The sequence below is a fragment of the Pelodiscus sinensis genome, chromosome 1 (genome assembly GCF_049634645.1).
Source record: "Pelodiscus sinensis isolate JC-2024 chromosome 1, ASM4963464v1, whole genome shotgun sequence".
In the NCBI taxonomy this organism is placed as follows: Eukaryota; Metazoa; Chordata; order Testudines; family Trionychidae; genus Pelodiscus; species Pelodiscus sinensis.
In genome coordinates, this window is record NC_134711.1 from 92,232,205 (window position 1) to 92,255,055 (window position 22,851).

The following is a 22,851-nucleotide window of genomic DNA, read 5'->3' on the forward strand; positions in this document are numbered from 1 at the left end:
TTATTGAAAATGCAACATGAAAGGCAGCATATGCATTCACAACACACACACACAGGTTCTGCAGATGTTCTTATAAACTTGTCTGTGGTGGCTCAAGTCAATCTAATGGTTGGTTATATTGAACATAAGTGAGGAGCTGGGCTTGTCCATTGCAATTTGATGCTCCCAGACTTATAGGACTGAACCTAGAGAGCCTGGGCAAAAGCACTTTTTTATCCTTGTAAGTTTTCCATTTGAGTCTATAGGTTTTGCAATGACATGCTGCAATCATTAACCCTTAAATGGTGTTAATCTCAGAGTTTTCCACAGTTATCCTCTGAGGGTCATTCTTAGGCTTCCCCTCATTATCTTTTGTTTGTATTCTCACTCTGGAGGGGGAAGGGGGCTGCCTGTCTCCAAGGTTCTTCAGTTCTGCTAATTTAATTCTAGCCTGGAGCACAAAGGATGCTGCTTCCTGGTTGTCTTCAAGATTCTCACTTCTTTTTGACCACCTGGGCATTTGTGATGGCTTTCACACTTATCCTTAACTACACACACATCCTCCACTCACAGCAAACAATTTACAGAGAACAATTTTGCAGAGCATTTCAGACAGGCTTACATTCTAGAAAGGATTATATAGTTACTAGAGACATGACCAAAAGAAGCAGATATAGCTTAATTTGCAATGCAGACAAGAGGAACAATTTAATTTGCAACACTAACAAGACGCAAGTACGTACAGCAAACACTGTTTAATCATGAAGAGTAGCTGGCAGAGTCAAACAAAAGCATACAGAATTCATTAGTAAATCATTATATATGGCTTATTGCCATTATGATACTTATTATTCTTATACTAACACTCACATTCTACATTTTGGCTACACGGGGAAGTCCCCTTTTATAGATGGGGAATCAGAGGCACAGAAAGCTCAAGGGGATCCAATGCAGGGCTTGGAATAAGAGGTCTCTCCCCTGTCTCCTAGTCCAGCATTCTGTTTCCTAGACCACAGATATCTGCCTCTCCAGCATCTATCCCTATGTGCCTGATGCTAATGCTTTTCTCCCTGGAAAGGTGCTCATCAGCACTAATGAACTAACCCATTAGTGTTTTATTTAAATGTCTAAATAGAAGGTTTCATCCACATTAACTTGACTCAGTAAGCAATCAAATGACCTTCATCCACCTGATGCATCACGCCTCACTTCGGAGTGTGTGCTAACTGGCCAGGTCCCACCTAATCTATAACCACTTTGACAATGACAGCATATTAAGCTCATCACATACTGGGCTCATGTGAACACACTGCCCTTTCCGCACTAGATGGCCAGCTATCCCACACTGCTTTGCATGACAGACCTGGCCTGTTTGTTTACCTGTGTGCTCTCCTGTGCTCTGGGGTCATGTTGACTGAATGAGAGAAGACACTGTGTACTCTCTGCAAGGCTCTCTATATTCTGCAATTCTGCAGCTGTGGAATCCACTCCTTACTCCAGGATTTAGGCCTTTGTTTCAAACAGATTCAATCTCCAGGCCTTATGGGAGGAAAGAAAGTCAGCCAAACATGTACTGCGTGTAAAGCAGGGCAGCATTTGCTGCAGACAGTCCGAGACAAAAGCAATCAATGGATCAGCAAAAACACCTAGGTGAGATCTTTATCCTGCATGATCCAACCGCTCCCCAGGTCTTCCTGGGAGCCTGCAGTCCTAAATGCCCCCTGCCAAGAGGCCAGAACTTCCTGCTTCCAACCTGAGAACATCTAGGATTGCTTTATACTTTACCAGTACAAAAATCTGCAGCATGCTGAAAATTAAACATTTCAGGGCAGTGTAAAGTTAATTAAGTTTAATAGCTAATTAAACAAGGGAGAGACTTCCGTGCTGTGAGTAATTATCATTTTTACATTCACTTCAATATAAACACGTATCAAGCTGCAACAGAATCTCTCCAATCTGTAGGATTGCCAGGTGTCTGGTATTGTCCTGGGCAGTCCTGTATTTGTGGCCTCTGTCCGGTAAAAAAAACCCAGAAGATACCGGATATATAAAATATCCAGTATTTCCTGTTTTTCTCAGATGGAAGGCCGCTTGGGACATTCCTCCCCTGCCGGGTCTGCTGGGGGCAGGGGCTGCGAGGAGTTTTAAAGGTGCCGTTACTTGACCAATTTTTTCCCCACCATGTTTGGTATTTTTTGTGAAAGTATCTGGCAAACCCTACCACTCTGTTGCATGGGATTGCCACAGAATGCAGGGGGCTGGCTACAGAATCTAGGACACATTGGTTACAGAGCATACAAGCTTGGGTCTAGTGCTGGCTCAGACCGTGGGTTATTTCCCACAGGAGAGGTGTGAACAGAGAGCTCTCTCTAGAGTTGTTGGGGGACAAGTTGAGCGAGTTTGAAAAATAACTCTGGGGCCTGAGCACGTTTCTGTGCGCACAGCTCCCCTCGATCTCTGAAGGGACTGCTGGGTGTGTTGGTTTTTTTTAAAAGGATTTTTATTACAATAAAGCCCAGAGGCTCCAATTGAGCTCAAGCCCATTGTACCAGGACCTAGCTAAATACATATTAAGAGTTTAGCATTTATGATCCCAATCCTGCAAACATGTGCTTGTCTTCACATGCTTAAGTAATCCCACTGAGTTCGCAAAACTGAGCACTGGCTTTAGTGTTCACAGGATTGGGCTCTAAATGGACAAGAAGGAGAGTGGGAAAGGAGGTGGGGAATAGACACACGGGGGGGGGGGGGGGGGGGAGGGGGGAATGTACCTTACTCAAGATCACACAGAAAACGTGTGGGAGAGCTGCACCTGAACCCAGATTTAACATTAATGCTTTCTTGGAGTTCTGCAGCTTTATTATTATACAGACTCCACTTCTCCTTCTTTCTACAATATTCTTTACTTCTTCATGCTCTCTGCCTGGGCCAAATTCATTTCTGGTGCAACCCCACTGAAGTCAAAGAGATTTCATCCACACGGAGTCCTCAGAGTTCCTTTCTTAGGGCTTTGTTCCCCTCTAAAGCAGCCATGGAATACTTACTTGTAAATGAGCATTTTGTTGGGGAAGACAGCAGTGTGGAGGGGATTGGGGAGCAGTGCTAACGCCCAGCTAAGTTCCTGCAGCCCGATGCTTTGCATACTCTTAACAATTGGCTTACCTTATGCTGTGAGAATGCAGCTGTTGCTGCCATTTCCCTGTTGTTGGTGTGTGTAGCCCGCAGCAAAGCCAGAATGCACACACCCATCTGGACAAACAGAAGGCCAAACAAGAGGTCCAGACAAAAACCTTAACCCAGACATTTCCCTGGTTCTAAGTGCTCCTATGAGAGCCTGGCTGCATTGCAGTAGATACCTGTTGCTGTGCTTTGCCCATGCCAGCTGACTCAGACTCAAGAGGTTCAGGCTGCAATACTGTTTCACGGAAGTGCAGACTTTCCCACTCAGGGCCCAGGCTGCAGGCCAAGCCCAGCCTTCTACACTTCAGTTAAACAGCCCCTTACTCCACCCCCCACGCCCTCCTCCGGCTCTCATTGGCATAGGCCAGCCATAGGTTTTTAACTGCAGTGTAGACATAGCCTTAGAATCAGGGGAGCTTCAAGGCATTAGCCCCAGGGAGGTGCCAAGGATAGCTAAGGAGCTTAGCTGGCCCACTTCCTAGCATTCCTTGCCAACATGCCTAGGTTTGCCAGATGGTTTCAACAAAAATACCGGACACGCTTGACATTACATCACAATCTACGTTCCATCTTATTTAGAAAATACCGGACATTTATATTTTCTCAATTTGTTTCCCGAACAGGAAGCTCAAATATTGGACTGTCCAGTTCAAAACCGGACACCTGGCAACCCTAAACATACCCCCATATCTCTCTGGCCCTAGGGTCTTTTGCCAAGTTTTGATTCTGTTCATTACATTCTGCCCATAACATTTCATTTTCAATTGTGTGTTGGCTTCCCCCTCTTCCTGCACTGTTGGGTAATGTTCCTGTAGGCTCTGGAACAGCCTTTGCCCCAGAAATGGCTGCCTTTCTGAGTTACAAAGTGGATCAGTAGCCTATCAAGCCAGGAGAGTGCTTTGGGATCCTTGGAGGTCAGACCCTGTAGAAATCAGGCATGGCTGTGGTATGAGGGTTGAGTGTAATCTTTGTTGCAATTCCTTCCCTGTGCCTTCCAGCTGCAACCCAGGGGCAGGTGTTCTCTGCTGTTAGATGCAAGTGTTCACTGATCTCACTCTCAGGCCTCTGTTCAAAGGCTCTCTTGCTTTGGGAAGTTTGCAAGGTCTGTACTGATCAAGAATGCCCGTTGTGCTGATGTGGGGCCTGAAACCAGAGCAAGCTAAAGTAGGACATCCTGGGGCCTTAGTCATTCAAAGGATCTTTGCAAGAGCATAACACCATATGAAGGGGAGTGGGTGGGCTAAAGACTTCTGTCAGAATGTACAGCATTCTGCGTACAGGGTTTTTCCTAACTCTGACTTTCTCCTCCGCTCCCTCGCTGGCTCTGCTTCCTCTCTCTCAGTGCATCTCCTCGCCTGTCAGTGTGAATAAAGCAAACTTCCCACATCCTCTAGTCTCTTTGTTGTTTTGCCCAGGAACTGCATCACATTATTTATTTCATCCTTCCTCCCCCCTCCATCAAGCCCTTGCCTCTCGTTTTCTCCTCTTGAATCTGGGTGCAAGCAAACAATATGTTTTAATACAGTTAAATGCACATGCATAAAACTAGGAACAAAGAATGCAGGCCATACTGAGAGAGTATGGGGGGCTTTATCATAGGAAGCAGTGACTGAACAAGATTTGGGAGTTGTGGTAGATAATCAGCTGAATGTGAGCTCTCAGTTTGATGTTGTGGCCAAGAGAGCTAATGCCATCCTGGGAGGTATCAACAGGGGAATATCAAGCTAGAATAGAAAGGTTTTTTTACCTCTATATTTGGCACAGATGTGACTGCTGCTGGAATACTGTGTCCAGATCTGGGTCCACCATTCAAGGATGTTGATCACTGGAGAGGGCTCAGGAAAGAGCCAGGAAAATGATTAAAGGATTAGAAAACTTTTGACCGAGCTCCATTAGTCCATCTATTTATCGTAACAAAGAGAAAGTTAAGGGGTGACTAGATGTCAGTCAATAAATATCGCGGGGAATTTCCCCTTCCTGAAACATTCAGACTTACCCCCTACATAATATTATGCAGCATGTGTTGGGTCAATTTTTCACCCCAATTAGTAATCAATCCAGTCTCATCAGAAAAAAGGTCAGAGTGTTCATACAATCCCTGATTGCTCCCTCCCCTGTCTCAAACAGGGGATAACCCCCACTGTGTTCAGTGACTGTGCAGCATGGAGAATAAGGAAGAACACAGACCAGGCAAACTCTCCAAGGTTTATTAACCTCACAAGGAGAGAAATCCCAGCAGCTCCTCATAGGCAATAATCCCCTTTGACCCAAACCCTGCAGGTTACATCTCGTCCCCAGTGTGCTCCCGCCTGGGGCCAGCACTAGGGGATGTTCAGCCACTCTCTCGTCAGGGGGTAGGCAGTGAAACATGCCCTTGGGATGGCAGCTGGGTGGGAGTAGGTGCAGCTGCAGGAACAAGGGAAGGCTGCAATGTGACTGCACGGCGGCCAGGGGGCGCGGGCGACAGAACAGCACCTTAACAATGGATACGGTGCCAGTAGTTACCGTATTTTCTGGCGTATAACACGACTTTTTACACTAAAAAACATCCCCCAAAAATCGGGGGTCGTCTTATACGCCGGGCATAGAACGTACCTGTGCTGATACTGGTCCCCAACACGGTGCTTGGGGCTGGCCCCGGGCACATGGCGCACAGTGAGCGCTAGCGGGGGGGAGCGCCGGCCCCGGGCGCGCGGCGCTTGGCTGGGGAGCGCCGGCCCCGGGTGCGCAGCCCTTGGAGGGGGCACCGGCCCTAGGCGCGTGGCTATGGGGGGGGCCGCCCCCGGGCGTGCAAGTGTCCCCGCCCCCTGGCGCCTGGCGGGCGAACGGCCACGCCCCCTGGCGCCCGGCAGGGGGACAGCCACGTTCTGTAAGTGGGTGGTAGAAAAGACCCCATCATGGCTCCAACAAGAAGAAGGAAATTTGAAGCCAGTTTCAAGCTGAAAGTTGTAAAGTTTGCCAAGGAACATAATAACTGTGCTGCTGCAAGTCAATATGGAGTAACAGAAAAGATGGTCCGAGACTGGAAAGCAAATGAAGATGCATTAAAGAGTATGCCAAGTAGTAAGTGTGCATTAAGAAGAGGCACCCCACATTGGTCAGAACTTGAAAAGCACGTAGCAGACATGGTGCATGAGCATCGTCAAAATGGTTATGTAGTGACACGAAACAAAATACATATGTTTGCACTTCAGTGGGGCAAATCTAACCCAGATCTCAGCAAAGGATTTAAGGCCACTGTATCCTGGTGTACTAGGTTCATGGAAAGGCATAATCTGGTACTGAGGCAAAAGACCAAAATTGCACAAAAATTACCTGCAGATCTCGACGGAAAAGTAAGTCTTTTCCATCGACATGTAATACAACAGCGCAAGAAACATGGCTATGCATTAAGTCAGATCGGAAATATGGATGAAACTCCTATGAATTTTGATATGGTTGGAAATAAAACTGTTAATCCAAAAGGTGCAAAAACAGTGTTAATTAAAACAACAGGACATGAGAAGTCCAGTTTTACAGTGGTACTAGCATGTACAGCTGATGGCGCCAAACTACGGCCAATGATTATTTTTAAAAGAAAAACAATGCCGAAAATCAAGTTCCCTGTTGGAGTTTTTGTACATGTGAATGAAAAAGGCTGGATGGATGAAGAAGGGGTAAAGCTATGGCTTGATAATGTATGGAGTAGGCGACCAGGTGGACTTCGTCAAGAACGTAGCCTACTGGTGTGGGATATGTTCAGGGCTCATTTAACTACCAGCACAAAGAAAAGGCTGGCAAGAATAAACACAGATGCGGCAGTTATTCCTGCAGGATTGACATCATTGGTACAGCCACTGGATGTGTGCCTAAACAAGTCATTTAAAGATCGCATTCGAGAACAGTGGAATGAGTGGAAGGTTAGCGGCGAAAAGTCATTCACAAAAGGAGGAAACATGCATGCGCCACAATTGGATGTTTTGTGTAACTTTGTCATAAAAGCCTGGAATGATATTGGTGCAGAAACAGTAATCAAGTCTTTCAAGAAGCGTGGCATATCAAATTCTTTGGATGGTATGGAGGACGACTTCTTGTGGCAAGATGAAGGGGAAGCCAAAGCTGAAGCCACACCATCTGATTCGGAATTAGATCCATATGATGACTGTCTTACAAATGTACCACAAGATGTCATTGATGAACTTATGATGTCAGAGGATGAACATGATGAGGATTTTGAAGGATTTTAAGCACCTGCAAGTCAAAACCATTTTAATTAAAATTATTTAAATCAAATCTGATCTTATTAAATGGTGTTGCCTCAGAAGGGGGGGTAGTCTTATCCGGCGAGTATAGGCCAAAACCTATGTTTTAACTGGAAAATTAGGGGGTCGTCTTATACACCCAGTCGTCTTATACGCCGGAAAATACGGTATCAGAGAGGCCCATTTCTTAAGGCAGATCTCCCTCATCATTCCATCCCACTAGCCAGTCTAGTTCCCACACGCACCTTGCAGCCACTCGAGATTTCCACGAAGACAAAGGAGGATTAGGACAGTAACAGGGAGTAATGATTAAACTAAGCCTGCTTTGCTGGCACGGGTGCAGTTGCTTGCTGTCTTCTCCCCACAGCCTGATCAGGACCAAGTCACCCTTTCTTGCCTATAGCCTCATCTTGCCAGCAAACTTTGCAGCCTCCTTCAGTCCTCCAGTGTTGACTACTCCTCCCATTGTGCACAAGGGGCAAGGAGCAGCTTGGGATATGTTAGAATGGCTGACCAGTAGAGCCTCTGGAAAAACAAGACCCCCCCCCCCCAGACAAGTCTATAACATCACTGAGTGACAGGTGCTTCACCTTTATGCCAGAAGTCACTCCACAGAGCATCTAATGTGCTTGCAAAGAGAGCAGTGTAAGCACACAACAGGGCAAGGTAGGAAGTAGGACCCATGCAGCCCTTTGCTCTGGCTGGCTGTGGGGAGTGGACACCACCCCTCAATAGATCTTTCAGCATCAGATCATGAGGGAGGGATGAGACAATGGCTTTTGTGGCTCACAGTGGCAAGATCAAACGAGGAACACTGCACTGAATTCTGGGAATCAAAGTGCCCCTGAAATACTGACAAATTGGATGCAGGTCAGAGAAGGCCTGGAGGGAATTACATCTAGCTAAACAGCAATCAAGGGAAGGAAAACTCAATAGACTCTTAGCTATTTGTATGGTGTAAACACCAAAGAATCAGAGGAATTATTTAGGGTGGAACAAAGAGTTGTTGCTAGGAATGATGGGATGAATTTAGAAAGGAACCAAGGACGCATATCAGGAAACACTGATGGTAAGATGTACTAGCCTTAGTAAGAGTCCCAGGAGAAGAGGTGGAAGCTCCATTGCTTGGGATGTGTAAAATTCGACTGGACAAAGCCTTAGGAAGTGTCCTGTGGGTAATAACCGTGTTTGGTCCTTGTGGAGGGAAGAGAATGATTTAATAAATCAACAGAGCTTTTCCATCTCAAACTTCTATAAGTCTAGCAGCATGTGTGGGAGGGGACACTGAGACGTAATAAAACCTAGTTTTCCATTTTTTTACTGGATATAAAATAAATCATTTTAATAATAGTGACTGTGATAGAATTAATATAAATAAATTACTGATGTGCACTGCTGGCTTCCTTGCAGTTGGGGTTTTGGGCTGGAACTGCAAACAAGGCCTCTCTGTTACAGAATGCCATTGCTGGGGAAGGAGGATTAGCACTGGAGCATGGCCTACAACACCTGCTGGGAATTACTAGAATAGAGAAACAAAATACAGGACTATGTAGCACTTTAAAGACTAACAGGATGGTTTATTAGTCTTTAAAGTGCTACATAGTCCTGTATTTTGTTTCAGCTACACCAGACTAACACGGCTACATTTCTATCACTAGAATAGAGAAGATACACAGGCAGGGAAGAAATTTCACTGCTTGTAACATCAGACACATTGCCCCAGTTTTTCCAGGGATGGAGGGTTTGTGTGTGCACACACACACACACAAAGTATTCCCATACCTAGCCCAAATTAAATCACTAACTCTCTTTGCACACAGCCAGGGCTGCCCCTAGGGGAGTGTGGAGACTGAGATAATGCCCTTCCCATAGGTGCCGACTTCCCCTCTAGCCAGGGGGTACTCAACCCCCTCTCCGCCCTCACTCTACCCTTTCTCCCAAGCTCTCACCGCACCTCTTCCCACCCCTGCTCCAATTCCACCTCTTCCCCCAACCCCATGTCCCACCTCTTCCCACCCCCATCCTTCCTCCTTCCCTCAGTTAGCTGTGTCCCTGCTCCTCCCCCCTCTCCCTCCCCAGAACACCAAGAACACGGCAAAACAGCTGTTCAGGAGGCGCTGGGAGCAGGAAGAGTTGGTCAGTGAGGCTGCTGGCCAGTGAGATGCACTGGAGGGAGGGGGTGTTAGGCTGCCAGTGGGTGATGAGCACCTGCTAATTTTTCCCTGTGAGTGCTCCGGCCCTGGAGCACCCACGGAGTCTGTACCTAGGCTACAGCCTGTGTTTTCAAATGGGGTATGTTAATGTTGTTTATCTCAATTTTCCAGTAGAAGCAGCGATGCAAAATGAATTGCCACCCACATAGTCACCCAGAGGGTACTCCCCCTACACAATTAAGCCTAGAGTTGAAAATGTAGGCTTACATGTGAGGGGAAATATTTCCTGGCAGATTGCAAACCACAGACATATGCAGAGAGCTTATCAAAGGGTAGGGTGACCTGACACTCTGGTTAATCTCAAGAGGGAAGTTCAGATCCTTGCACCCCAATATGTGGGCAGTGCCTTACACTAGATCACATAGTGAATGGTGTGGTATCATACTGTACACGGTGATAAAACTCCTTCCTCTTTTCCTTGCCACATCCTTTCAATACAGTGCCCAGAGCAGTGGGAATCCAGTCCTTTTCCCAGTGATAATGCAGCATCTGGTTCTCCTATTTCTCTTATTTTTACATTTGCATGCTCCTACTTTCTGAATTTCCATTGGTGGATTCCGCTGCTCCCACAAGAATGACTCAGGTAAGTGCCTGAGAAGGGAATGATCAGAAAGAAGCCACGGCTGACACTGTTAAGGTGAGCCATCGCTGCAGTGCAGTTTCCTAGTGGCTACAGCGTTCCATCAGCTCGCAGATGCAGGGGCGGAAGGGTGGCTCCCTCATTAAGAGTTTCTCCTCTTGGTTTATATTATCTGCAGTGGACAGTCAGCAGGCCCTGAGATCTTCCTGGTGAGGTCATAGCCAGTGGGTTGCCAGTTGTTACAGAACTTTCTTCAGCCAGCAGTCCTGTCTGAGCAGAGATAGTGGCGTCCTGTAGCTGATGTGCCCATACCTCGGGAAGATGGGTGTCGTCAGCATCTTTCCGCAGTGGGACCTGGCCGCACTTGGCATTCTCTTCCTGGACCTGGGTGACCTCAGTGTTCCCTCCATACACACCTGCAGCATTGTTGATTAAGCCGCTGGCCACATTGGTCACATGGATTTTATTGCCCGCTCTCTTCTTCCTGCTCCTGTTCTGGAAGAGGAGGCAAGTGAAGACCTGCTTGAACTTCTTGCGGAAATGCTTAGAAATGAGGGCATAGACGATGGGGTTGAGGCAGGAATTGGCATACGACAGGCAATGGGAGGCCAGGCGACAGGCATAGGTGGCTCGGTTGAATGGGAAGTGACCAAACCAGAAACATAGGATGACCAAGTGGTGAGGCAACCAGCAGAGGCAAAAGAGTATAGCCACAGCCACAATCATCTTGGTGACCTTGCGCTTGGCTTTACGGGACTCTGAGATTCTCTCGATGGGGTCTACGGAGGTCCACAGGAACTTGATGGTCCTGGCATAAGCCAAGCTCACAACAACCACGGGCAGGAGGTATCCAAACACAAAAGTGAGGATGTCCAGGATCTTCCGGCGTTGGTCCTCCCAAATGGGGATGCAGATGGGCACCCCGTGGTAGTGGACAATCTGGTAGTAGCTGAGGTAGGGCCCTGCAAAGAGCAGTGATAGGGTCCAGATCACTATGATGGCGACAGCTGCGTTCCGGGAGGTCCGGAGATCCCGAGATTTCAGCGGGTAGCGAATGGCCAGGTACCTGCAGGGTGGGGGTAGGGCAGAGTTTAAAGAAAAATCAAAAGGCAAAACAAATGAGTCAGCAAAGGAACTCACTGTCACTGTCCTGCTGTTCCAGGCAGCCCCCTCCCAGGTGTTGTCACCAGTAAGGCCTCTCACCTTCCCTCCTCCACCTCTTGGGAGGGAGTGTTAAGCAGAACCCACCTAGGCAACTTGATCCTTTTTTCTTCCGCTACCCAACCCAAACACTGTTCTTCCCAGGCCCGCCTCCATGCAATGGACACTGTGAAACTCCTCAGCCAGCTACTGCAGAGCGTCTGGTTTCCTCACTAGCACCCTGCTGCTCTGGGGGACTGATGGAAGAGCAAAGGTTGGGTACACAGCTTGTGGGGGAGCTTGTTTCGGATGCTGACAGAGGAGTAGGAAGTGAGGAGCAACAGAGAAGGGAGGGAGAGAGGCCAGGGAAATGGGGATGAGGGTTAACAAGAGAGGTCTATGGGGGGAAGGGAGAGCTGGGAGGGGAGTTCAGTGGGTTGGCAGAGAGTCTTGAAGAACAAGTCAAGAGAGGAGATGGAGAAGGAAGGTGAGGGATCCCCATGGAATGGGACAGGATGGATCTGGGGTGGATGTGGTTGAGGGTAAAAGCACATGCATGGCCCTGTGCAACAACCGGCCAGTGGGTCAAAAATGGACAGCAGAGACAAGTGGCCCTGGAGGATCAAACCCCAGACAGTGAGTGATCCAGTCCTGTGTGAGTTGTGCCCGGGGTCTACCTCTCTCCTACCCTTACCTCACCACGCCAATCAAGTCTCTTGACCTGAGGCGAGAGCCCCAAAGCGTGAGCGTGAAAGGGGTGGGGGAGGCTCACCTGTCGACAGAGACAGCTGCCAGGGTGAAGCTGCTGGCGTACATGGTGAGATAGATGAGGAAGTGCACGGCCTTGCAGGCGAAGCGGCCGAAGAGCCACCCGTCCAGCGTGTAGATGGTGGCCTGGAAGGGGACGCAGCAAATGATGAAGCACAGGTCTGCCATGGCCAGGTTGAGGATGAACAGGTTGGTGGTGTTGTACTTCACCTGTCCGTTGCGCAGCAGCACGGCCAGCACCAGCCCATTCCCCACTGTGCCCAGGAGGAAGATGAGAGAGAAGACGACGGGCACGATGATGCCTGCAGCACGCACCTCCAGGCTGTTGGAGGAGGCGTTCCAGCTCTCTGGCATCTCTCCATCCGACAGTGGGCCTGGAAAGGGAGGGAAGAGAGAAGAACAGTAGGTCCTCTGTGCATCTCCAGTGTGTTCCTTGGGTCAAGAGGCCCAAGAGCACCTCTCAGTGGAGACTACAGCAACTGCTGTCCATACAGCTCCTATTCACTCTGCCTAGTTGGGGGGGGGGGGGGGGGGGGGAGTTAGATAATGTTTGACCAGGGGCCACTTCAGAAATTTTTGAAATGACCCCAGGCTACCCCGAAGAGACGGGGCCTCAGGCAGAAGGGGGCGGGGCCAGGACATTTCTGTGCTTCCCCACTCTCAGATCCTGATTGGTCTGGGGGTGGGGGAGTGCGCAAAGTCTTTGTCGTCCCCCACCCCCAGAGAATTGCCAGCTGTTCTGAACAGCTGGCAGTTCCTTCTACATACCTGTGCCCCTGGCAATGGGAGGAGACTTTGCCTGCTCCCCACTGGTGCCCCGAGGTCAGTCAGGACCTGGGGAGGGGGAGCACGTGAAGTCTCTCGCTCCCTGCTCCTACCCTGCAAGGAAGCGCCCCGCTTAGAGTCAACTGCCAGCTCAGCAGCTGCTGGCGGTTGACTTTAAGTGCCGAACCCCTTGGCAAGGTGGGAGGAGACTTCATGTGCTCCCCTCGCCCCAAGCCCTGATTGGCCCTGGGAACAGGGGGAGCGTGCGAAGTCTTCTCCCACCCTGTCCCCATCCTGCAAGGAGCATGCGGTGCTTAGAAGTGCTGCACCCTTCACAGGGTGGGAGGGGACTTTGCACACCAACCCCTGCCTCCAGGCCAATTGGCCTGGGGGCAGGGGAGCAGCAGGGCCTCCATGGGCTGGATCAACTTGCTTGGCGTACCAGATCTGGCCTGCAGAGGCCCTTTTGCCCACCCCGGCCTACCTGGAGAGAACGCCCCTTGTGATGTGCCAGCAAGGTGAACCCATGGGTGTGTCAGTGAGAGGTTCCGTGTGCTGGTGTGTAAAGGAGCCATGGTGGCTTTAGGTCTATGCAACAGCATAGATTCCTGCCCTTCCAGGGGGTCCCACTTCTCACTCGCACTGACCCATCATCCCAGGCTGCATCCATGGTCCCCTGTCCGTGGTCCTGTTTGAGTCTGGCACCCAAAGGCTCTCGCAGGGGGTGAACTTCCTAACAGTCTTCCTACCAGAGCTCGGAAAACTGCATTTTGGCTCCATCTCCTGGGCCCTACAAGTGAGAGTCCCCAGAAACCTCACTCAGAGGTGAGAGGGATTTGCCACAGCCTGAGGGGTCATAAGCAGGAAGAGGTGTCTGGTGGGGTGCTGTGGGTACAGGGAGCTGGGGGCTTGAACCTGAGTGGGGCAAAAGCTGTCACTTCACACAGAGCTCCCCAAAACCAAGGGCCAGCTCTGGTGTGAACGAACACTTGTCCAGTGAAACCCCAGTGAGGTGTCTGGGGTGCAATAGTGTTTGAAGTGAGGCTGCAGTACATTTGCTGGCCACTAAGAATCGAACTCCAGCCCTGCTATCACATCAGAACAACGCAGTGGGTCATAACCTTTGACTCCATGCTCAACTACGAACAAGATCTTTTGCTGATGCCCTTGTAGGCCCTGATATCCGATCTCCTGCGATACGTCAGCATGCAATAAGCTGATTTAATGATGAAATCAAGAGATGTAAAGTCCCTTCATCCACTGTGATGTAATTGGCTGAACCTCTATTAGGATCAGCCTGTCAGGATTTGCTTGGCTTTTGGTCCCCACAGGGACCTTAGCTGTACTGAATCCAACACATCCTACTCCACCAGCCAACGCTGCATGGGTGCAAGTACCAGCGTTGGCACTCCCCTCTGCCAGGCACCACTTGACTCTCTTTACTCCATTACATTCCCAAAGCTGCTAAACCTCTTGGGATTTCTTGAAGTTTTAATCTCAGCTTTCCTTTGACAGGGCTCAGCAGAGGCCCCCAATGAGGGAGGAGGCAACCCTTAGGAGTAGAGGGAGGAACTCTGCACCTTCTATCTCCACAGCATCACCTAACCAGGTCTGATAGCAGGGTACAGATGTGATCTCCTCACCCCAGAAAAGATATTTTGGCCTTGGAAAGGGTTCCGAAAAGGGCAACTAAAATGATTAGGGGTTTGAAACGGGTCCCATATGAGGAGAGGTTAAAGCGACTGGGACTTTTCAATTTAGAAAAGAGGAGACTGAGGGGGGATATGATAGAGGTATATAAAATCATGAGTGGTGTGGAGAGGGCCTATAAAGAAAAGTTATTTATTAGTTCCCTAAATAGAAGAACTAGAGGACACCAAATGAAATTAATGGGTAGCAGGTTTAAAACTAATAAAAGAAAGTTCTTCACACAGCGTGTAGTCAACCTGTGGAACTCCTTGCCAGAGGAGGCTGTGAAGGCTGGGACTATAATAGAGTTTAAAAGAGAAACTAGATAATTTCATGGAGGTTAGGCCCATAAAAGGCTATTAGCCAGGGGATAAAATGGTGTCCTTGGACTCTGTTTTTCAGAGGCTGGAGAGGGATGGCAGGAGACAAATCGCTTGATCATTGTCTTCGGTCCACCCTCTCTGGGGCACCTGGTGCTGGCCACTGTCGGCAGACAGGATACTGGGCTAGATGGACCTTTGGTCTGACCCAGTACGGCCGTTCTTATATTCTTATGTTTATGTAGATCTCCTAGGCTGAAGGATTGATTCTACCATCTAAGTTAGGAGGGACAGAGTCAGCCCTGCCTTACAAGAGTAAACCAGCATACATGGCCCCGGTGTTCTCCAGCCCACTCCCTCTACTCTGTCCCACACCAGAAAGGGGCTAGCGCTCTGTCTTTCAACCCAGTGTCCCAGTTGTTCCATACAGGAGAGGGGCCAGCTCTTAGCAATCACTCAATGTCCCACACCAGGGAATGGCTGCCTCTTGCCAATGTTTGAAGAAATAAGAGGTCCAGGGATGAATCAGTAAAACTACTAGTTTTGTCCCATGGACAAAGCCCAGACCTCAGCATATTCTTGTCTCTTGACCTTGAGCAAATCAGTGCCCTCTCTGTGCCCATTTCCCATCCTTCCACCCTTTGTCTGGCTTGTCAATCTAGATTGTGAGCTCTCTGGAGCAGAGACTGTCTCTCTGTGTGTTTATATAGCAAGGATGTGAAAATGTGTGTAATTAAGGAATGGTGTAACCATTGAAAATTTCAAGCAGTTACATGCAGGGCAGCAGGCAGATCCCTGGAAGCCAGTGCATGCCTAAAGACGACTTTTAAGACAGCTCCCCATGCGTACTGGGAACCTGCATGTAACTGTCAATGTTAACCAATGAGCCTAGCCTCACTGTTTAATTGTTTACACAGTTACACTTCCACACCCTTATAGCCCCCTTAGCTTACCAGGTGATGCTTACTGAGTAATAGTTAATAGGCTCTGTGAGAGCAGCCCCCCACGCACGGCCTGTTGCAGACAGAGGACTGCTCCAGCCCCACCAGGCCCCCGCACAGGGTTGCCAGCTGGCAACCCACCCTGCATGGCTGGAGCTGTCCCCCACCTGAGATCCCACTTAGTCGGTTAACCAGTTAAACATTAGGTTATCCTAACATTTAACCGGTTAACTGATTAATTGGGATTTTGCATCCCTACTCAAGCACTACCATAAATTAAAGTAATAATAATAAAGAAGCTCAGTTTAACTATACACAAGCAGGGAACTGAAGTACAGGCAGTCCCCAGGTTACGTACAAGATAGGGACTGTAGGTTTGTTCTTAAGTTGAATCTGTATGTAAGTCGGAACTGGCGTCCAGATTCAGCCGCTGCTGAAACTGATCAGTTTCAACAGCGGCTGAATCTGGATGCCAGTTCTGACTTACATACAGATTCAACTTAAGAACCCCAGGCATCCCCAAGTCAGCTGCTGCTGAAACTGATCAGCGGCTGATTCCAGGAAGCCCGGGGCAGGGGCTTCCTGTAGTCAGCCACTGGTCAGTTTCAGCAGCGGCTGACTTGGGGATGCCTGGGGCAGAGCAGTTGGGGTGCTGCTGGGTTGGTCCAGTAGCACCGCCGCTCCTCGGCGCTACTGGACCAACCCAGCAGCACCCAAGCTGCTCTGCCCCAGGCGTTCTGATTCAGCTGCTGCTGAAACTGACCAGCAGCGGCTGAATCAGGACGCCTGAGGCAGGGCAGCTGGGGTGCTGCCGGGTTGGTCCAGTAGCGCCCAGAGCGGCGCTACAGGACCAACCGGCAGCGCCCCAGCTGCTGTACCACAGGCGTCTGGAGCAAAGCCGCGGAGCAAGGGGGCAGCGGGACAGCCCAGATGCGCCGTGGCTGTCCTGCTGCCCTCGGACTCCGCGGCTTTGCTCTGCTTTGCTCCCCGTCCCCCTAGTCTGCAGACCAGGAGGACGGGGAGCAAAGCAGAGCAAAGCGGCTGAACACGCGGGGAGCTGACAGCCCAGACGCGTCTGGGCTGTCTGCTGCCCGCGTGTTCCGCCGCTTTGCTCCCCGTCCTTCTGGTCTGCAGACCAGGGGGACGGGGAGCAAAGCAGAGCAAAGCGGCGGAACACGCGGGCAGCGGACAGCCCAGACGCGTCTGGGCTGTCCGCTGCCCCCGTGCTCCTCCGCTTTGCTTCCTCTCCCTGGTCTGCTGGAGACCAGGGAGAGGGCCCCGTTCGTAACTGCGGTTCCGACATAAGTCGGATCCGCGTAACTCGGGGACTGCCTGTATTCTGATTAATTCCAGGACTTTGCATGCTCAACAGCCTCAAGCAGAGTATTGAGTGACAGCGCATGTAACCCGTGAGGCACAAGCATCATATCCCATATTAGATGATCTTATTATTACCGCAACAGAACAAATTGTCATTGGTGGATCAGTAATCATGAGGGAAGGACACTGTTACCTAGTAATAGCTGATCAACTTTTTACGGGTGCCAGAGTCCCCGAGAGCCTCTTTTGTCTTACTCCTACAGTGACTCGGGCTTTCCCTTTCTTTCGTAAAACCCTCTCTCTCCAGCAGGTTATCGCTGCACTCCTGGCTATTGAGTGACTAGCTCTGTACCTCTGGCTCACATGGGGGAAAGCTAGTCCTCACAATTCTCCCCCACCACAATACCCTCTGCCCCACATGGATGCCTATTCCCATAGCTCTCCCACAGCACATCCTCTCTTCCCCACATGGAGAGACCAGTCCCTGTAGGTCTTCCTCCCCAGAATCTCTTCTGCCCCTCTGCTTAGCTCTCACTTCTGAGTAAACTTTGCCCTACATGGAGAGACCTGTCCCCACACATCACTCTCCAAAGCATCTTCTCTGCCCCACTTAGAAAGGACTGTCTGCATAGCACTTCAGAATCCCCTCTTATCTCCTATGCCCACAGATCTCCCCCCGCTCTGAGTGCCCTCAGCCCCGCACAGAGAATGCTGTCCTCATAGCTCTCCCCATAGTGTCCCCTCTACTCCACATAGAGAGCCCTGTCCCCATAAGTCTTCCTCTCTAGAATCCCCTCTGCCCCACATGGTGCCATCTGTCAGCTTTTGCTCCCAGAGTCCCCTCTGGCCTATACAGTGAGAACTGTCCTTATAGATCAGGGGTAGGGAACCTTCTGCCTGGGCACTGAATATAATCTGTTGCTTAATTTCATCTGGCCCTTGTCCCACACAGAATCCTGTCCCCCGCACATTTTCTTTGCCCCACATGGACACCTGTCCCCATTGCCCTCCCCCAGCATTCCCTCTGCCCCACATAGACGCCTATCCACACAACCCACCCTGGCGGCATCTCCTCTGCCCCAGACACCTGTCCCCACTGCCTTCCCCCCAGCATTCCCTCTGCCTCACACGGACATCTATCCACACAGCTCTCCCTGGCGGCATCTCCTCTGCCCCAGACACCTGTCCCCATTGCCCTCCCCCCAGCATTCCCTCTGCCTCACACGGACATCTATCCACACAGCTCTCCCTGGTGGCATCTCCTCTGCCCCAGACACCTGTCCCCACAATCCTCACCACAGCATCTCCTCTGCCCCACACGGACACCTGTCCCTACATCCCTCTTCCCCAGCATCTCCTCTGCCCCACACGGACACCTGTCCCTACATCCCTCTTCCCCAGCATCTCCTCTGCCCCAGACACCTGTCCCCACAATCCTCACCACAGCATCTCCTCTGCCCCACACGGACACCTGTCCCTACATCCCTCTTCCCCAGCATCTCCTCTGCCCCACACGGACACCTGTCCCTACATCCCTCTTCCCCAGCATCTCCTCTGCCCCACATGGACACCTGTCCCTACATCCCTCTTCCCCAGCATCTCCTCTGCCCCACACGGACACCTGTCCCCACATCCCTCCCTCCCCCCCCACATCATCCCCTCTGCCCCACACGGACACCTGTCCCCACATCCCTCCCTCCCCCCTCACATCATCCCCTCTGCCCCACACGGACACCTGTCCCCACATCCCTCCCTCCCCCCTCACATCATCCCCTCTGCCCCACACGGACACCTGTCCCCACATCCCTCCCTCCCCCCTCACATCATCCCCTCTGCCCCACACGGACACCTGTCCCCACATCCCTCCCTCCCCCCTCACATCATCCCCTCTGCCCCACACGGACACCTGTCCCCACATCCCTCCCTCCCCCCCACATCATCCCCTCTGCCCCACACGGACACCTGTCCCCACATTCCTTCCCCCAGCATCTGCTGTGCCCCACACGGACCCCTGTCCCGCCGGCTCTCTGGGAGGGGAGTCGCACGGCGCAGCGGCCGGGCGCTGCAGCTCTCCCCGTCGAGTCCCCTGGCTGTGGCAGCGGGGCGCTCGCTCTCTCGCTGGCGGGTCCCGGCCCCGGGCCCCGCGGACGGGGCAGGCAGGAGCCAGGGTCCGGGAGAGCGAGCGCCCCGCTGCCTCCCTCTGCGCCCCGCCCGGCCCGGCCCGCTCACCTGCGCCGCGCTCCGGGGGCGCCCGCCGGCCGGGCGCTGGGAGCCGGACTTTGCCCGAGCAGCGCCTCTCGCACGTGGCGCCGGGACCCTGTGACTCCCGCCCGCCGCGCTTCGCCCCGCTCCGGGAGGCTGGCTCCGGCGTTAACCCCTCCGCGCCCGGCCTCGCCAGCGCCCCCCACCCTCTTCCCCGCCGTGTGCAAAGGCCGGAGGCGGCCTCGGCCCAGGGCACAACGTGCCCGCAGCTCTGCGCAGGCCCAGGGACCTGGCGAGCCCAGCAGCCCGCGTGGGGAATAAGGGGGGCCCGGCCCGGCCCAGCCCATCGGCCCCACAGCCGGCGTACGGGGACTGAGCGCCCACGTGCAGTATTAACCTGGCCAGCTTCCCACCCCTGCGGCCCCAGGGCTCCTGGGCAGGAGAGAGCCGCAGGGCCCTCCCCGTGCTCCCTCTGCAGCATCTCTCACCTGGGCTACAGCTCACAGAACCGGTGCCTGGTAGCCCCTGTGGGCATGGGGGGGACATTCTGCAGGCAGCCAGACAAGGCCTGCTGCATGAGTGCCTCCACCCAGGCCCTGCCTTAGGGCAAGGTGGTTGCCTTGGGCACCGCGTCTTCAGGGCCCCATACTGCCCAGCGCCTGCCCGCCCGGCTGGGAGCTGCCCGACCACACGCTGCAGCCAACCACAACATGCTGCCTTGGGCCCCGCAAACTCTTTGGCCAGGCCTGACTGCGCCTTCACCAGCAGGAGTCGCCTGCAGGCAGGGGAAGGGAGCCATTTGGGTGGGAGTGAGGAGTCACAGGCTCGCTGCAGTGACGCTGACACCCAGGCCAAAGTGCAAAGGGCATCATGAGCCCAGCTCTGCCATGGCGATAGGCCACCCGAGGGAATGGGATGTGCAAGGACTGCAGCTTCCCTGAGGGCCTGCAGCTGGGTAGGATAGTTCAACACACAGGGTTAAACTCTGATACAGCAAGGGAGGGAGATGAAGGACCCCAAACTAAAGCCTGTGTGTCTGACCCCAGTACAGTTGTCGTATGGTATGGAGGCATGTGGCTTTGTCAAGGCGCAGGTCAAGTGGAGAGATCCGGTCTCCCCTCATGCCCCTGCTCCCCATGAGATGATACAAAGTCGCTTACTTGTGGCTTCTCCTTGTCTCATTGTGGAATAACACAATCACAGCTAGGAGAGGCCATGCGCTGGGGAAGATGAGCAACAACCCCCCGCCCCCATCCACTTCTCTCCCTTCTCCAAAAGCCCAGTCCCATGCTTTAGTGCTGGGCTAATGGATGTAGTGCAGCTTCATATAGGAGGGAGCTTTCCCAGATGGCTGGGATGCAGTGTGGCATTTGTGCCAGGACTGAGCCTGGCACTTCTGGGCCTACCATATTGGTTACTGAAATAAAAACAAATCACTCGAGCCCCGGCACCTCTTCAATTACAAACTGAGCACTGCTGGGATGGCCAAGCCCCCATTCCAATTCGCTCTGTGTGGCTTCTGGGCTCACGCACACCTTGGTGCTGCGTGCTCTGCTCCACGGGCCCAACCATGAGATTTCCCCCAGCACCCAGCAACAGACGGTTCTTCCAGCAGCATCTCTAGCATCAACTGCTGGACCTTGCTCCCGCAGCAGCACCCACTGTACAACTACAACCATAGCCTCACCCCGTCAGTGGCCACAGCAACATCCATGCAGGACTCATGACACCCCAACGTGCAGGAACACCTTTACATCCCCAATTACCCCTCTCCAACAAGCAGCTTACCTATGCTGCCAGCAGCACCCCTGGGACCCAGCAGCACCCCCGCCCTCATGCAAGCCCAGCAGCACCTGCATCAGCAAAACTCACTCTAATCCTACCACTCAGCACCACCTGTACTCCTGCAGCTGCACCCACTGCACCCAGCATCACCCCCTGCCTCTACACCCACCCATCCGGGGGGTTGTGTCCCTGTGAAAAGCTGGTTGTGTCTCTGTGGGCAGCAGCAGTGGCTGGTATCAGACGTTGTAACTAGGGGAAAGGGGAAGGATTTCTCTCTGCCAAAGGGATCCACTGATAACCCGAGAGGTAGAGGGAGGGAACTCAGAGTGCCAGCCTGAAGCAAGGCACACGCAAGGGGAGTCCTGAAGGAGCTGCACCCATAATGGAGGTAGTCAGAGCAGGTCTCCTTTGCCTGCTGCTGCTGGGGAGCTGGGCCCAGGGGCCTCTTCCCTCTGAAGCTTCTCCCCTCTCCCAGGAGGGAAACCTTCCCCTAAGCGAGGACCTTCTGCTGCCAGAGATCGGTGAGACCACCCCACCTCATCCTGACGTCCACCTCATCCGAAGCAAGCCATCTGCTCACGTGAGGCCGTACAGCCTGTCCCGCTCCCCCAGTGACTACCACTACTCTCCCAAGCCCAAGCATCTCAGGGCCCCTCGGTTGTTGAAGCTCCTGGGCCCCTCGTACGACCCCTTCTGGATGTCCCCGCAGGATCCACGAGGCCGCAACACCAGCCTGGAGCAGCTGGGCACCCTGAGCCAGGACCTGGCCGATGGCACCAGCCGTTACCGGAAGAAGCTGCTGCGGGAGGCTGAGAACGTGGAGCTCCCTCGTCTGCTGCCCCTTGAGGAAGGGTTGGCCAGTAACCTCAGTCAAGCTGTCGCCCACCGCCTCCGTCAGTGGCTGGTGGATAGCGCCACCTGCTCTCTGACCTCGTCTTGGGTGGATCTGGGGCCTGTGTTCTGGCCACGTTGGGTCCGCCACACGGAGTGCGACACCTCCCACACTGGCTGCTCCTGGCCGCCTGGCATGACCTGCCGCCCCGCCCAGTTCACCCACATCAAGCTCCTGGTCTGGCACTGCTGGATGAGCAAGGACCCTGTCATAAGCATGGGCAGGATGCTCCAGCAATGCACTTGGAGACAGATCCCCTACCCAGTAGTGTCTGCTTGCAAGTGCTCCTGTCGGTAATAGGACTGTGAGGAGTGGGTGGCTCTTCCCCCACTGGAGGTGTGGGGTCATGGCTGCATTGCCACCTCAGTGCTCCTGCAAGGGGTTGCTATCGTGTTGCAGCTGTTTGAAATTGTCTGCACAACCGGAGCTTGAGCGGCTGAGCGGAGGATGGCATGGCTCCACCCACATTCTCTGCTGCAGATAGAGCTGGGAATCCCTCACAGATACTCTCATCCCCACCTGGACCAGCAAGAAACCACAGACTGATGCTCCTCTGACCTTTTCCTCCACTACCACCAGGATCCTGCATCCTCCTGGAGGAAGCTGAGGCAGTGAGAAGCAGGCGATCCCTAGATATTTACAGAAGAGGGGGAGCAGAACTTGGGCTCCCCTCCCATATCCAAGGGAAGGAAGCCAGGAACAGAGTGCCATGGGAACTGGAGGCACCAGCAGTCCTCACCGGTTTAGATTCAGAACGCTGTGGCTTTGGGATTCAGGGGACAAAGTGCTATGGAGTTGCTGGCTGTGATTACTATCACAAGGAAGCCCAGCTGTCT

At 52.4% G+C, this 22,851-nt stretch overlaps 2 protein-coding genes across 3 annotated transcripts; one reads left to right on the forward strand and one right to left on the reverse strand.

Annotated features, from left to right (window-relative positions):
* Positions 1-719: 719 nt before the first annotated feature.
* On the reverse strand, positions 720-19,519 carry GALR3 (galanin receptor 3). Of its 2 annotated transcripts, none has more exons than XM_075937150.1 (3): positions 19,366-19,519; positions 12,106-12,475; positions 720-11,259 (listed from the first exon to the last, which is right to left on the reverse strand). In XM_075937150.1, exons 2-3 carry the CDS (start codon positions 12,453-12,455, stop codon positions 10,362-10,364), a joined length of 1,248 nt encoding a protein of 415 aa, XP_075793265.1. In that variant the 5' UTR covers positions 12,456-12,475; positions 19,366-19,519; the 3' UTR covers positions 720-10,361. The 2 variants fall into 2 exon arrangements, with proteins under 2 accessions (XP_075793265.1, XP_075793266.1); XM_075937151.1 differs by lacking the exon at positions 19,366-19,519 and adding an exon at positions 19,146-19,285.
* Positions 19,520-21,451: 1,932 nt separating this feature from the next.
* On the forward strand, positions 21,452-22,338 carry LOC102450945 (noggin-like). Its single transcript, XM_006118974.3, has one exon. The coding sequence runs from the start codon at positions 21,506-21,508 to the stop codon at positions 22,310-22,312; it is 807 nt and encodes a 268-aa protein (XP_006119036.1). The 5' UTR covers positions 21,452-21,505; the 3' UTR covers positions 22,313-22,338.
* Positions 22,339-22,851: the final 513 nt, after the last annotated feature.

Excerpts from the sequence above, each read along its gene's own strand:
- GALR3 (XM_075937150.1), bottom strand. The coding sequence starts at position 12,455 with ATGCCAGAGAGCTGGAACGCCTCCTCCAACAGCCTGGAGGTGCGTGCT. Across the intron at positions 11,260-12,105 it reads GCAGCTGTCTCTGTCGACAG|GTACCTGGCCATTCGCTACC; the intron begins GTGAGCCTCCCC and ends CCCACCCTGCAG.
- LOC102450945 (XM_006118974.3), top strand. The coding sequence starts at position 21,506 with ATGGAGGTAGTCAGAGCAGGTCTCCTTTGCCTGCTGCTGCTGGGGAGC.